At 45.0% G+C, this 16604-nt stretch overlaps 2 protein-coding genes across 2 annotated transcripts in view; one reads left to right on the forward strand and one right to left on the reverse strand.

Moving 5' to 3' along the window:
- Positions 1 to 12322, reverse strand: part of LOC135401248 (actin-histidine N-methyltransferase-like) — a 187830-nt gene extending 175508 nt beyond the window's left edge. Inside the window, exons 1-2 of the mRNA XM_064633531.1 lie at positions 12172 to 12322; positions 9658 to 9759 (exon numbers count right to left, since the gene is read on the reverse strand). The gene's annotated coding sequence lies outside the window, so the exon portion shown is untranslated. The remainder of the gene's footprint in view (positions 1 to 9657; positions 9760 to 12171) is intronic.
- LOC135401250 (potassium channel subfamily K member 13-like) overlaps positions 1 to 15715 on the forward strand; it is a 118151-nt gene extending 102436 nt beyond the window's left edge. Inside the window, exons 3-5 of the mRNA XM_064633533.1 lie at positions 6464 to 6817; positions 8579 to 8754; positions 14909 to 15715. Coding sequence (XP_064489603.1) covers positions 6464 to 6817; positions 8579 to 8754; positions 14909 to 15272 — 894 coding nt within the window. The 3' untranslated portion in view covers positions 15273 to 15715. The remainder of the gene's footprint in view (positions 1 to 6463; positions 6818 to 8578; positions 8755 to 14908) is intronic.
- The last annotated feature ends 889 nt before the right edge of the window (positions 15716 to 16604 follow it).

Below are 16604 nucleotides of genomic sequence, written 5' to 3' on the forward strand. Positions count from 1 at the left end.
GAGCAGTTACGGACATACAACTTCTACAAAAACATGGCCACTCCAGAGAGAGTGTTGCACTCCTAGTGCAGCGGTTGCAGTGGCTCAACCAACCCGTGCTCAACGTAACAACGGAACAAAATGTAATTCCACGCCCATAATAAAGTTACTGCGATGGTGAAATTACGCAGCACCGCCGCCAGGTGCCGACTGCCTACACCATTTTGATGCTGAGCTTTGTTTGCTATGCAGGAGGGAAGACACGTGCATACTTCGCCCTTCGAAATCCCTTCATCCTTGAACTCTTTCAGTTTGGCAACAAAGCCCCCATATCACAAGAGGCTGTGGCGGGGATCTCTGTAGATTACATTGAGCGCGAAAAATAGACCAGGTGGCGGAGAGCATCGAAATGGCGCGCCCCAGGTGGCTGATAAGCGGATTCTGGACGGATTACGCTCGGATAGTGGCTTTTTGGGCGGCGCAACGACGACCCTGACGTCAAAATAGGCTCCACCTACAAGGCGGCAAAAGATCTGAGAATGGCCAAACTACGGCTCTGGATAACGGGACGAAATACGTTCTCTCATACGAATTTTAATCCAGAAGTATAGTCGTGCTCAGCCTAAGAGCGGGATCTTTAAGATCCGCCCTAGGCTTGTTCTTATTGGCTGTACTGCCAAGCCGCATAGATGTACGTCGCGACAAGTACTGCGCAGACAGCGAAACTACACTGCCGTCATCCACCGCTGAATCGTTCAATTAAAAAAAAAAAATATAGACACCATTGGGCACGAATAGACGAGTTTAATTATAAAATAACATCAATACTTATTAGGAAATCCCACCACTCTATTTTTGGCGCCTCGTGGTATATACAGGGTGTTTCACTTAAGAGTGACCCCTTATTTAAAAAATTTACTTGACATAAAAATTAGAACCCTTCTGCGTCATACTTGAAGGTTTTTTCCGCCTATACAGGTGGTTTCCATCAGTGTACCTCATTAATTTGTCTAATTAGCTTAATTGAACTCAAAATTCCCAAGGAAAGGTAACGTTTTTTGCACTAATTAGAAAGCCCATGGCCACAACACCCTATTTCAGTCACTATTACAGGATCTTTCACGATCTTTCCCAAAAAATTTGATACCCGAAAACACATAAAAACTGTCCGAAAAACCGTCGCTTGTCAAGGCGCTCGTTTGGCCAAGTTGCCCCACCAAGTATGGGGAGGAGAACAACACAGGAAGCAACGAGAAGCCAGGTCCACCTCTTTATGCTGCCTCGTTTTTTGGTTGGTTCCTTTTACCTGTCGAGATGAACTGTGGAATAGAGAAGGGATTAAAAAAACACCCAGGAGGACAGCAGACTTCGGTGATTATCAGTAACTCATGGCTGCGAACAGATAAGCTTGTGAAGGCAAAATACGTGATTGCATCCAGTCTCCGCCCTCGCTTTTCCTTATGTTTTCTTATGCTGTTTCCATGAGCAGTGGGAGTGTCTTCGGGCCGAGACGATAGTCCCAGCGCCGCGAAATTCAAAAGCGCGCTTGCAGAGATGGCAAGTTTTCGGGTATCAAATTTTTGTGGAAAGATCGTCAAAGATCTTGTAATTGTGACTGGAATTGGGGTTGTTGTGGCCATGGGCTTTCTAATTAGCGCAAAAAAAAGTTGACTTTCCTTGGGAATTTTTGAGTTCAATTAAGCTAATTAGACAAATGAATGAGGTACACTGATGGAAACCACCTGTTTGGGCGGCAAAAACCTTCACAAGTATGACACAGAAGGTTTCTAATTTTTATCTCAAGTACATTTTTTTATAATTAGGGGTCACTCATAAGTGAAACACCCTGTATACATCATGCTATCCTCCGCAATGATGTAGGGGATGTTGCAATTGATGATCCACAACACCAGCATTCTGAGCAACGAGAAATAAAGAATGTGGCACTTCGCCTGCTCTATGAGCGCCATAAACGAACTAAAAGAACCGATCGCAAAAACGTTATGCTAAGAGCACAGCATGTCTAAGTGCTAGTCAAAATATGGATTTTGCAACTAGCCCGAAGCATGAACGACGACGCTGCAATAAAGTAAACGCATAGCAGAAAAGAACAGAGAAGAACGTTCAATTGAATCTCATGCATGTGGCTCCCATTGAATGCCCGCAGCTCTCTCTTGTGTGATAAGCGAGGAAGCGCTAAATGAAATGATTTGGAACCGAACCAACAGAAAGAGCAGTGACCCACATTGTACTCGATCGAAGCCGTTATTGTTAAGGAGGGTAAACATTTGAACTGTCCGAATCGCGTAAGCTCTGAACGCAGCTAACGAACTCCGTAAGTTCGGAATGCGAAAAACATCAGCAGTTGTAACCGACGACCGTACTTATTGCAACGGAACAATATAGAAGTTATTCTCGCTTTAAAGGGGTACTAAAGTTCAACAATATCTCCTCGTGAAACGAATGAGTCCGTTACCTTGACATCAACACAAAAGGAACGGGCTTCGGGGTTTGCTTTTAAAGTACGAACTACCGAACAGCCCAATTTTTAACCATTTTCAAGGAACGGGATTCATCCGTTGTGTTGTTCGATATAGAAAAAACGCAATTTACGTTTTCTCTCTCCCTCTCAAGAAAGCCGACAATGCGGAGCGCGCCTTCATTAGTCTCTTCAAACGAATTGTCCCCGGGGAGGGGACCAGTTAGAGGGGTCCAATACGGGGTATCTCCGCGTCGCTGGGCTTCTTGAGATGGAGAGAGAGGGAGAGAACGCACATTGCGGTTTGTTCCGCTCATAAGTCACGAACGACGCTTACCGTGTATACATACGAGCGACATTCCCCAGAATACTGCAGCGAAAGATGCGAAAAACGTCATAGCTTTCTGCTGCCATGTGCACGCGAGCGCTCAACGTCGCGTCTTCACGTACACTGTGCTAACCGTGGTGAATATTCTGCGACGCAGCCACAATATATTCTGTAGCAGACGACATGAAAAGACGCCGACTGTGTCGTCTGCTAAGTGTCGTCTGCAAAGTGTGCAGTATACCCCACTCCCGATATTGCGCACCGTGTGAATGCTCAACATAACACTGGACGGAACTTGGGCTCTGTGAGCAGTGGTTTCGCTCTTTCTTCCTCCAGAATCTCCTGTGAGGATGTCGCCCGTGTGAATACGCCGTTAGCGCCCTTCTAAGTTTGTGTTTTACCTCAAACAAAGATGCGACGTAAAATACAAATACTAATAAGCACAATAATGGAATGCTATCACAGTGACTGAACCTTTACTGCACTCTTGTCTTGCCAGTGAAAAAAGTTTCGTAAGTTCTGTGGGTTGCAAAGTTTCCGCAAGTAAAATGCATTTTATGCAGCGTACAGGCATGCTGAGCGACGTCGTTCTACGACACGGAGAATACTAATGCGTTGTTCCGACTGGACTATGTAACTCTTGAGCTCGCGTAGAAACATTTACACTAGCTGTCGCGAAATTGGAGATAGGTTGCTTTTCCCACGTCTCTCGAATAATAATGAACATTTTAACATATCTATGTGCGTAGAATGAGAACAGTCCTTGAATCTGAAAATGTGAGGACACCGGCTAGCGCTCTAATTATAAACCTCTGCCACACTTTCACACGCTCAGTGCCAACAGTAGCAACCGATCATGTCTAAAGTTCTCTCTTCTGATTTGTTGATTGCGGAAGCTGTACGCTCTTTTGGGACCTTTGGCACATATGCAAAGTGTGACAAACGCTTGATCTAGTGAAGACAAGGGTCGTGCACAATTTTTTATAATATTTTGCACATGTGTAAAGTGTCGTTCGGGATGACAGTTGGTTAAGAGTGTACGCTGTGTGGGTGTATGTCTGTGTCTTTGGAGTGTGCACACTTGAAGACACAGGTGACAATGTTGCTATTCCCGAACTGCTTGCCTGATATGGCCGCATGCTTCCCAATTCGAACTTGGTTCTAATTTTCTCAACTAACGTGTTGAAGCGGGGCAGTTGCCTAATTTTCTCTTTTCTCTAAAAATAAAAACTGTAGCGCCTCCGACAGCATGAACACTAGTCTCAAACAAATAGCATACATAAAGGTCACCCTATGGAAGTCTCACTTTGAGACAGCGCTTTGAACACGACACAAACGCGACACGAGGATCTATAGAGAAGAATTTCTTCGATTTCGATAGCGAAGGACGCGGAACACAGAGGGCGATGCAATCGAACGGGCCTCCCGTCTTCAATATGCCGTGCGTGGTACTTACGCGATGCGCAACCTTGCAATTTTGCATGCATAGCTATAGCTGAACAGACCCCCTACAATTCCATTCGGAAATGTTCGGAAACGCGAGCAGAAGGTTCTAGAAAATTCCATTCCAAGTTGTACAGCAGAATACTGTGAAGGAATGTGGTTAGGTGGCAGGAAAGGGGGAGAATAAGGCCCAGAAGGGTAAGAAAATCAAAATACGTATCAGCTCTTCCAGATTTCAACCACATTTCGTACGCCAGACGCAAATTGTATTGAAACTTCATACTTTCTTCGTTTTTGCAACGTTTCCTGCTACACAGTTAAAACAGGAATTCACCACGTAGCACGCTTCTAGCCATTCCGGATAACCCCGTTCTCTCTTGTGTTGAAAATTTGATGAATCCGCATATTTGGACACATTACGCAAATTACGAAGTGTCCAAAAAATTTTCAAAAAATCAGGAGACAAAACGATATCACTCTGAACTACGGTTGGCTCCGAGCGATGCTATGTGGCGAAGCGATCTTTTAACAGCGCACTCCTCTCCTAGTAGCCAATTTCTTCACTGAGATTTCAGATAAATCGAATTTCCCTTTGGCAAAGCATGCACAGTTTTGTTCCGCGTCGTCACTGGACACGACACATCGAACACTGGATATTATTATACAGTACACAAAGAATATACCCCGCTTAAAATATAAACTGTTCCTCACTCGTCAGCCTCTTTCTACACGTAAAGCATACTCCATCTTCCCTGAAGACAGATACAAGTGCACGCTGAGAATGCATTCAACGGGTGATCTACCAGCTTGGCGAGAAGCTGCTAAGTGGGGAGAAAAGACAAGGGTTACACAAAGCAGGAACCTCTCCGCACCTCTCAGAACAGGCGGCGTTCCGGAAGGCAAACTTGGAGCACTTAGGCTATGACAGTCAGCACGGATGGAGACTCCTCCCCACGCATTGCTTCTGCAGCACAAAAGGGGATACGAAAAAAGCGACGTTATCTACCACCATACATCGCTCGCAGCTACCCTCAATGCTTTCCTCATCTTTCTTAGCTTACCTATCGAACGTGTAACTGATATAATGGCGTAAATGCAGGCTAGCTGGTGGGGAAACTCCATACTATACAAAGAAGAGCGTGGGGTTCACGAGGAATACATGCTCAGGCATTCGCACACGCATCTGCGCATCCGTAAGCCTGTTTCCTCCCGAAACAAGATAGCTTTAACTGGTGCAGTGCTTGGCGAATTATAGCACATTCATATCCACGCCTTGCTTAACCTCGCAACATTCCCCAATTCCGCGTTGTGTAGACGTAGATGAATGTGTTTCCGCTCGGAAGCCACGAAAAAACGTGCATTCAGCGAATGCTTCTAGAAGGAAAAATAATCGATCGTTGGGCTACGTAAATTTGCCCATACAAAAGGTGGCTTGGGACGGCACTCTGCTTATTTGCGAAAGGGTGCTCAATAACCGGACCAGAAAGTACACGGTCCAACATGGACAGTCAGCGCCATCAAGAGAGGGAACAGAATTGTGAATTTTCCTCGTGAGACGTTAGCAAGGTGTTTGACAGCGTCTACACCACCTGGTTACTGCCACCTTAGTGGCACTTCATGTGTGTCGTACCTGTATGTGAGTGTAAACGGGGCGGCGGGTGGGGGGGGGGGGGAGGGGGGTTACAGGGGTTCCCGTAGACCCTCTGAATCTGTGAAGGGCGCCAAAGTGTAATCTCAGGTGCCGTATACGAATAAAATGCTATAAACCGTTTTCCTGAATCGACCAAATTGCCAGCATAGTAAAGGCTTTGTCGATTGATGCGGTAGAACTCACGACGACATGACCTGAAAGTGTTCACGGGTTCAAGTATGTTTTAAACAACTCTCAGTCTCATGTGTGCCATGAGCTGTATTTGACACTTTTTGTCATTCAGACTGTCTCGAATTTTTGGGACCTCTGGCATGACTTGATGGTGGCGGTGGGGGATGGAACCGGTGTCTCCCTGAATTCAGGACGTTGCGCCGCCCCTGAGTGTAAACGACAGCGGTCGTCCCATCTACTTGCTATCCGTATTTGTCCTTGATCAATTACCTAACCCCCTATAACACGAAATGTACCATGAGCGTTCTTTGTTTTCTTTTTTATTTCCCCGCGTCTAGCCAAACTACCCTCTAGCCTCTTTTACTGTTCATTACTCATACATATTTTACTATATTTTACTTCTCATTTACAGCTCTCCTTTGACGACCGCCTGGATGACTGGAAGCCATCCGTGTACTGGGTGATGTTATACCTGTGTTTGGCCACTGTAGTGATCGCTGTTTCTGCATCCGCCTTGTACTCGGTCACAGAACAGTGGTCCTACTTCGAGTCCCTCTACTTCTGCTTCATTGCTTTCTCCACCATTGGTTTCGGAGATTTCGTGCCGAACCAAAGAGCCCACTATCCGCACATGGATACGAGCTCCACTGCCTACTCAACGCCACCAGCGGATCCGTCGAACTGTAGCACGACAGCCATGGAAAACATCCTTCGAGTAAATGACACCGAGGAAGAAAATGCATCCACTTTCAGGAAGGAATTTCAGGTATTGTCATCTGGGATGTATTGTCGTCCAATACGGACGTTTTGAACGACTTCCATGGTACGTCTTTGGTGTGTATGGTTGGTTGGTTTAGAGAGAGAAAAATATGGAGAGGTATGGTACGTGACACTCTAAGAAGAAAAAAAAGGAGTAAACGGGGAAGCGATTACAGCTTCTTCTCCCAGAGATGGCGAATACTCCCTATTTTAGTCCCCTGAATCCCTAAATTTATTCCCCGGCACTGCAAATAGTTCCTGAATTCCGCATAAACTTCCGTGCGTTTAGTCAGGGAGGGGAGTAACGGTTGTGGCAATGCATCGAGTCCCCAAAACGGCTAAAGTAACTCATTTTTCTTCTTAGAATACATAGAGCGTTGCCTATTATATTACGCTGAAATTATTTGCGTCGTTCCTACAATATTTACAACGGGCAAAATGATGTACAGCGGCTTCAACAACATGCACATCTGCTGCGAGCTCTTCGTACTGTGGGGGCACAAAGTGAACATATGTGTGCTCAAATCTTTAAGAATTTCAAAGTCTTTTTGTAATTCATTTCCCTTAGAAAAAAAAATTTAATCTGATATAGTATTTGAATATAAAATTACCTTCTGACATCCTACGACAATATTCAGCTTAATTGCGTTTAAACATGAATGTATCTCCCTCTTTCTATGTAATCTTTAGAGGTAGACACTTATTTCACACGTGACACAGACAGAATGCAAAGTGCCTTCAGTGATTTTCTATATTTCAACCAAACGTGGTAGCTGCCGAACACTATGCAGATGCCAACTACAGGGTATGGCTCTATAAGAATGAGCTGCAGTTGGTGTCCTGTAAAGCGTGCTTTGCCTGCAGTATTGACGAGCAAGCAGGGGTAAGCCACCCGTGCGTGTCGGACAGGAAAAGCTGGTGTTCACATTTGGTGAAAATGAACGAATGTATAATTCCCTTTAAAGGATTTTTGACACATTGATGCTTGTTGTTAAACTCTAAAACAGAGCTTCATCGCGTAACATGCTGCTAGTCAACCTTCACCGACTTACACCTTTTTGTGACACTTAGCGATTATATTAATGGTCAGAGAAAGGCGTAAGTGCGACGCCCTGTATTTACGAGTTGTGAAGGTATCATTCTGTGCATTTGCTAACCGTGAGTTGTGCGCGTTGTGTGGCAGAGTTCTGCTTTGAGAGTGCGCCTGTTACAAGACGCGGGTGCATTGCGCGCATTATTTCCCTCCTCGTCCCTTGAGCAACAAGTGTATAAAAGTGTCGTTTATCTAAACCTTAAAGGGGTTGAGACAGGACATCCCACGTTATCCCAGATAAACGTAAAAGACGCTTCTTTGCACCAGTGTGAATCTGCATTGAGAGTTTCACAGCGAAAAGAGTGATAGAAGCGGAGAAAATGGGCACCGCGAATACCGAAACTCATGCGACTCTGACGTCACAGCGCACGCCGTTGCCAGTGAGGCAGCGCACGAGAAGTCACGTGCTTACGGCTGCCAATAGGAATGGACGCAACTCTGAGCTCTCTGACGTCGGCGCTTTGCTCGGGAGTGTGTTTGAGGGCTTGTATCTCGCTACATAAGACACGTAGAAGAATAATTCTTTTTTCTTCAGTACTCTGCCGTGCAGTACAACGCGTCCATGATGTAATGAACCGTGTCTATGAAAGTGTCCCAACCCCTTTAAACGTTTTCACTGAAGTTAAATGTGCCAATGCCACAATGTTAACGCTGTTATGACGGCACTGCTTCCAGATGAACTGGTACCGTGTGACCAACTTTGTGATCCTGGTTGTCGGCTGCTGCTGCATTTACAGTCTATTCAACGTCACTTCCATCGTCATCAAGCAGGTGCTCAACTGGCTAATCAAAAAGCTTGACTGCTCCTGCAAGCTGAGGCGATACAAGACGCCTCATTTAGACAAGCCCAGGTAATGCACCTACACCTATATACGACGTTCGAGTCTGCACGGTGCATTTACTACAGCGCATAACTACAATGAGATTACTGAGATGATGAGATAACTACAATATATTTGAGAAACACAGGAGCAGGTGACTTTTCAAGGGTCGGCAATGAGTATTTTCACATGCGGAATTGGTCTGCTGCAGCCGATCCGTGTTAGCTAATAGGTAATGCTAATTGCGCTTTACGCAGTGAAATACGCACCGCATGACATAGTTCTAGAAAACCATCATCCAGGATTACATCGTTCTCCCACATGATTTGCAGAAAATTGAAAGCGGATGCCTTTTTGTGACATATTGCATTCATGTTACATCAGCTGTAACGTGAAATGTAAATCACAACACCCAGTACTGCAAGATACCAACAACAGCCGTTTTGTATCACAAAATTCTAACGGACTATGCGTTAGAGCGAAAGTGGTTCGAGCGTTGTTGTGTGCGTCGTTGATAGATGGTGTATCTATAGTCGTGTCGATGTTGCCGGACGAAGGAGTCCGCAAAGCCTTCTTGGCCGTGTAATCTTTGAAATGCAATTTACAAAAAAAAAAAAAAAACTAAATATATTACAGAGCTATTGCGCGTCTGAAGCTTAGAAGCTATAAGGCTTTCGACATAAAGTACAGCTTCTACAGCTTTCTAAATGACTTTCGACCCCTTTAATGGTCATTAAGAGGAGCACGCCCTCGTCCCTTCTGAAACCTAGAAAGTCTAACTGACGATGTACTAACGTAGACATTTTATAGAAATTCCGCTCTCTACGAAGGATTTGTACTGAGACTCCCAGGAAATTACTTTAGGATGCGCCGCGCTGTGCTCAAGCGAAGGGCTATTTCTTCGTCAACGATACAAATTCCGTGAATGCCTACCTCTCAAGTGCAGAGAATCTCCTCGGTCCCGGCTCTCTAGGACAGCAGGAAGAGTGGCGATGTCCACTAAAGCTGTCAGTCCGTTCTGGGTACAGGAATGCACTGTAAGCAACGAAAATCAATTCTTTCTTTGCTAGGGCACTTCGGCAAAGACACGGCTTCGCGAAAGCATAAATTATGCTTGGTACGTACACTGTTAGAAGAAAAGGTATATAAAAGGAATAAAAAGTTACAAGTGAGGTCTAAAGTACCACATTTATACCTCATTATCACTGTCTATACCCTGTTTAAACCACGTGTAAGGTATAGATCACGGAGACTATACCTTCCACGCCAGCTGAGGGTATAAGAAGGTGCTTCTCTCTTACGTTTATACCTTCAGTGTTTTGTATACCTTCTCTTCCGCAACGTGTGGGATCACATTAATTTGCGGCGGGGACATTGTCATCTCAATTAAACGGTAAGTTAATTAAAAAAACATAGTCGGTAATACAGTATCAGGGCCAGTTCTCACTTGGCGACGCCCGACGCGGCGTCGTGAGCGGGCGGCGGAAGTAGAGGCGCATTTCCGCCGCCCCGTCAGCGCGCACGATTTTCATGTTCCCACCACAGTGGTATTCCGTCGTCCAAAGCAGACGAAAAATAAGGAGGCGTGGCCTTTCTGTGTCACCTAATTGGTCGCCAGCCGTCGTTCTCGGCAGCTCTCGCCGACGTCGTGAAAGAAGGTCGGCATGGCAGTTTTTTTTTTTTTTTTTGGCTCGACGTCTCTCCTCTCCAGACTCCGGAAATGCGCGTCTATTTCCGCCGCCCGCTCACGACGCCGCGTCGGGTGTCGCCAAGTGAGAACTGGCCCTCATTCTAATTAGTTTGGCTAATGACATCTGGGAGCCTATTATTTGTTCCCAAAATAACTAGGTCTACATGTCCTCACTTCTCAAGTTGCTTCCTGGGCGAAGGATGGTACCCACTATGCGCGGCCGCGGTGTGTTGTATTTGTATGTGTTCTCCAGCAAATGCCAACTGCTCCTGAAAATATTTTTCCTAATATTTGTTGGTGCTGATTCTTGGTTTCCAGTTTGATGCTAATTGTTACTTCATTTATTTGCTCTCCGGTTCACATCCATGCTTTGTGAGCTTGTACACGAGCGTATCCAGGTATATTTTCATGTTTCGTTATCGTTCATTTTTGTCATTCTTTTTATTTCTAGCAAGCTGGGCTGGAAAGTCGCCACTCGGATATGACGCTCAAATAAATCGAATATTACCGTTTTCCGCAATTATACCACAAGGTCTTCAATATATACCCTCTATGAGGTATATGTTTATACCCTGAGGTGCAAATAGTGTACCTTGAGGTGCAAATAGTATACCTTGAGGGAGGTATAAAGATAGTATACCTTGAGGAAGGTTTATACCTCAAATGGTATGCGCCCTGGAACAAGCCGTTTATACCCTAAAGGTATACTTTTTTCTAACAGTGTACGAACGGCGTTTAAAAACGGGTAACAGTTCAACTCTCTTCTTTTCTTACATCGTCGTTACAAAAAAAAAGAAAAAAAAAGATTTCCAGGCTTCCTCCACTAACGAGGTGGAATGTTTCTTAACTCTTTAACGGAATGCGAAACAAACCATAAAAAGAAAACGTACTGTGGCGTGGCGTAACGTTATCGCCTATTTTGCGCTTACTAAGTGGAGCGAGTATAAAATAAACGCCCTCAGTTCTAATGTACGCGGACTTGCGCTAACGACATCATTTCGTAAGGCCGCGATATGTAGCTATAGTGTTGAAGACATACGAACACGACAGTTGGCGTGCGCCATTGAGACCCAAGGAACAGCCAAAGAATAAGATATGTGTGGCGGAGTCATATGACGACCACTTACCTTCTACGGGTAAAGCGTGCATCAAGTAAGGTTTGAATTACGCTGCAACTGTGTACGGAAGAGTTAATAGAGCGAACGCTTCTTCGAGTAAGAGGAATGAAGAGAACAGCACAAGACCTTTTGTGTCTTAAGACAACCTTCCATCTCTCAACTTCGCTATTAATTTGTTTTGTGAGGGTTACACCAGTGTTAAGCAACAGTTTTTCTCATTTTTTCTTTCACAATCAAAAGATTTATGAGAATCCTTAGCGGATTCTCATAAATTTATGCAAATATTATGCAAATATTTCATGTAGCACGCCCTGAACCTTCATTAAAGAGAACAGATCTCAACAGCTGGTTGTTACCGTCTTTGTTATTGTCTTTTTACTTCTTAACTGGCGGTACCGATTTCGATAACATTGTCTAAAACGAGGGTGAAGAATGAGCGCGAGGTGAGACTGAAATGAGCCTGTTTCAGCTCGTAACAACAGCGGAAACGGTACTATCGCGTTGAAAAACATTTTCGCCGACAATTTCGACAAAAAAAAAATTGCCCACGCCCGCCCTCCCTCACGTCCACGAAAGCCAGCCTAATAGAGCAGTCGACAAGCACGCTACAGAACAACATCAAAGAGGCTGGGAACTTGCCTTGCTCTTCCACAACCCAGCTTCTAAGTGGTGACGACAAATCGAATAATGGACCACGGATGGCTGTTCAGCGTTGTACGGCGAGGCAACGAATATTCGCCTGGGACACGCAAAGTTATCGCTGGAACGAAACGAACAAAAGAGAAGAGACACTTTGTACAGCGTACGGCCCGCGAGAAACACAAGGCTGTTTTCACTCACGGGATGGTTTACATATCCTCAGCACTTCTGATAGGATGTGACCGATCAAAATAAATAAAATCTGATAACCCACGGGCTTCACTTTAATATCACTTCCGATAGGAGTCACGTGTAGGCGCCAATACACATGCATAACCAGTTTGTTATCCAGGAGGTTATCCAACTCTTGGCATAAGGCTCGCGCCGGACATTATTTGATATTGGCTCAAGTTCAACCTGTCAGGAACATGTGTACGAAATATTTCCCTCCAAAACTGTGCAGGTATTATTCACGTGAATTTATAACGAAGCCTCTGTAGAGCGAGATGCTTCTGAAAGCAACACTGGGCTTCACGTCTCCGGACGCCTTATCGCGGCACTGCTTCTTTTTTTCCTGCCCGTGTTTTGGAAGAAAACATTTCTTTCTTTTTTTTCTAAAGCATATTCGATTCTGTACCGTTGAAATCGACAACGTAGTGGTTGGTTTGGTGTAATGAAAATAAAATGGAGAACACGTAACACAACGTAATGGTCGGGTCAATATGTTGAACTAGTTGTTGCGGAAGCAACAGAGCTCGCTACAGGACGAAAGCGGCGGCGACTGCAAACAGACGACACCACGGTCAGGACGTTGCGACGTCACCCGCGTCGGAGATGCTCTGGTTTGTCATCACACCATTTCGGTTTCGGTTTTCCATTGCATCATTTGCGAGTTCTTTACTCCTGCAAAATGAACACGAGGGCTGCATTAGGTATCGAGGTGTTGGTTTGTGTTCGGTACAATGTTCACCTTTTTATTTATTTTTTTATTTTTGGTACGCGTATTTTTGCCCTTCTGCTGCCCGGTGCGTACTCGGTGACGTCATACGTCGGCTTCGTGCGGATGCTTTGGGAAAGGGAAGTTTTGGCCGCCTCCTCCCCCGACTGTGGTTTCGGTATTGATTAATTGATATTTCCGCATAATACATCGGGTAAGATAGAAACCATGCCCATAGACGGTATTTGGGGGCCAATGTGTACCAAAAGCGTCGGGCAGCAATTTTTTTCAAAGATCGTTCCGAAGTCTCCCTTTAAGGACAGCACGGGATCTTTATCGAGAAAAAAAAAAAAAGCCACCGAAAAACGAAAAGTCAAAGCAGTCACAAAAATGTGCCAGACGAGATCCCACTAACATGATCGAACAAGAAGAAGAAGAAGCAAAAAGAGAACCCCCGCATATTGTCTGATAACTTTGATAGGGTATCCTCCCATATAACGCAGGGCGATATTGGCTGTATCGCCGTAACCGCAACGATCACTGCCATGCGTTCTCAAGAAAGCGCGATTGTCCTCAACGCGCGAAGCGAGCTGTTATAAAGCCCCTTCCGATGCTCGTAAGCCGGACGCAGGAAAGACAGAGCTTTCTCAGTATTTGTGTGCTCACGCGGAAAAAAAAAAAAAAAGTTTGATCTCCGAATCAGCGGAAATCCCCAAAGTCTCTCATTGCAGGCACCCGTTTTGCTTTTTCTTTCTTTCTTCTTTTTCTTTTTTTTTTTTTTTTTTTTTGCCTTAGGAGGCAGGCACCCAGAACGCCAGTCTTCCAAGCGACCGAAGTTTCGTCGTTTCGCGAACTGAGGTTCTAATCAAAGATGAACGAAGCTCTTCAAAATTACAATTTGCCAGAGTACAATTTCTATACACTTTTCGGGTTTAAGTGTCTTGCCCTACATCTTTGTGCTGCAAATTTCACAGAAGGGTGTTTTGCAGAATACCATTCTAAATAGTACAGATAAAGTGGGTGCAGATAAAGTAGCCCCACATTTATACACGTACAGCGTTCCCTGCTTACCGCATGAACTTCTGATGGCGCGGGATGACACATTTGTATGATGAAAACGAAGAAAAAAAAACGTGACAATGAAACCCTACGCAATAACAACGTTAGCCACGAAAACTTGGCTCTCTGAGCACCCCGAATTGCCTGCACCAATGACAATATGGCGGTCTTTCCGCGGTTGTGCTCAGAGTGTGTGTGCACCGGTGGAGAAACCAGCGGTGGCACCCCTAGCGGTGGCTAAACGCAACTATGCTGAGACCGCCATGACACATTGGAAATGCATGGAGAACAAAGTTTGCGTGGCTAACGTGCTTATTGTGCGGAGTTTGATTACCAAGCTTTTTTTTTTTTTAATGTTTCTATCGTGTGAATGCATCGTCGTGCGCAGCCGCCGGAAGTTCGAACGGTATGCAGGGAACGCGCTATGTACGAAAATGTGGGGCTACTTTATCTGCACCCAACCTGTATATGTACCACAGAAAACATCATTTCAAATGGCATATTTCAGAGAAAGCACCATTTCACGGGGGTATATTCCATTTAAAACACTGTTCCCGGTGAGTGTGTTGCGAACACATTTTTTCAACAGCGTTATGACACCTTTCAGTCGAGTATGCAGAACAAAAAAGGATGTTCGTCTACGAAACGAACTCTGAAGTGAACGAGGTTTTTTGTATGTGACGAATTACTCATTCACAGCCAAATCAATCAATCAATCAATCATCTCTTCTCCATCAACAGCAGGTTCCGTCGAAACGCCCTCACCCCAGCTCACCTGCGCGATCAAGCCCGTGCAGCGGCTGCCGCGTGCGGAAAAAGGCCTACGTCCACTTCTGCTGGTGCCGGCAGCGACGCAGACTCCACCTACGACTCGGACGACGAACGGGGACATTCCGGAGAACTCATCTGCATGTCCGACCTGCTTCGGGCAAACAAAGTGTCCCTCGCAGTGATGCAAAAGCAACTGTACGAAACTGCACAGCGAGGGGGACACGGTCCCATTTTGTTACCGTCCAGGGTGCACGAGAACCAGGACTCCTTCAAGCCAGGAACTGTTGGTCCGCTTGCCATTGTGTCGCAAAAGTTCGGCAATGAACAGTCGTGAGGTTTCCGTGCTTCAGACATTAGCTGCAGGGACTTACGTGGTTGAGTGCCGAGATGCAGAGACCTGTATATGTCATAAGGGATGCACATATTTTCAGATGGAGTCTTAAGTATGTATATGTACGAAGAGGTCGACTGTGGTTGGATCTCGAAGTGACCACAGTATAGCGACGGAGCAAGGAAAAAATCACGAAAAAATCAAAAAGCACGAAAAAAAAAAAAATACGCGGAGCAATGTGTGTGTGTAAGATATTCCTGCACTCTAAGAAGAACAGGAGCAGTTATTAGAGTCTTTATTGCCCCAGATTGAAATTACTCCCAATCTTAGTCCCCTGACCACGAAATTAAGTCCCCAGCACCGCAAATAATCCCCTGAACTCCGCATAAACCTCGTGCATTTAGTCCCAAAATGGACTAATCGTTCTGGCGGCGCATTTACCCCCCCCCCCCCCCAAATTGAGTGAAATGACTCCTTTATTTCTTAGAATGTAGCGCTAGTAATTATGGAAAATTTATCCAAAGTTTCCATAACGTAAGGCCGGGTACAATTAAGCAGCCGGGTGGGCGATAAGAGGACCAACCTTCGCCCGCGTTCCTCTAACCACGCTCGACAAGAAGATAGCCATACCTGACAAAAAATTATGTAGGGAGTAGTAGATGACTCAACGTAGACGAAATATCGCTGGATGTCTCGATTTTAGATATATATATTTTTCTAGTGCCTAATGAGATCAGAACCGTCGTTTGAGATACTTTATGAGTGATCAGAAAAGTGAACGAAGCAAGAAATGCCACTTTTAGTAATACTATTCCGAACGCTACAGAAACGTTTCTAAGGCCCACATCAGAAATATATCAGCATCAATCACCAGAAATCATTTTAATCTATCAGCAAAGACATATTTCACGTAAACTAAATAATTGCATGCGGCGCTACATGATCTTAAGAATTTGTGACTGATCTCGTGGAGGCCCTAGAGGTTCGCGCGTCGCAAACGCATCAACCAACTTGGAGACTGCACAGGTCTGTAGACAGCTTATACTACAAATTTCTAAAAGACTACAAGAGCGTAGTGGCTATGAACAGGCATATTTGAAGAACCCAACAAGGCACAAGTCTCCGTGTGGGTGTTGCGCTCTAAACACACGACAAATTGTTAGACTTGAACATCGTACCGTAGGCCGACATCAAGTTTCAAAACGAGACAATTGATGTAACTTCAGTGTAACTTCAGTGACTTCGATCTTTCACCATTAATTTCAAAACGAGCTCGAGGTTATCTATCTAGAATATAGCTTACGCGAACCATACAAGTCACCAATTCATAAGTCG

Source organism: Ornithodoros turicata, chromosome 7, assembly GCF_037126465.1.
Source record: "Ornithodoros turicata isolate Travis chromosome 7, ASM3712646v1, whole genome shotgun sequence".
NCBI classification, from domain to species: domain Eukaryota; kingdom Metazoa; phylum Arthropoda; class Arachnida; order Ixodida; family Argasidae; genus Ornithodoros; species Ornithodoros turicata.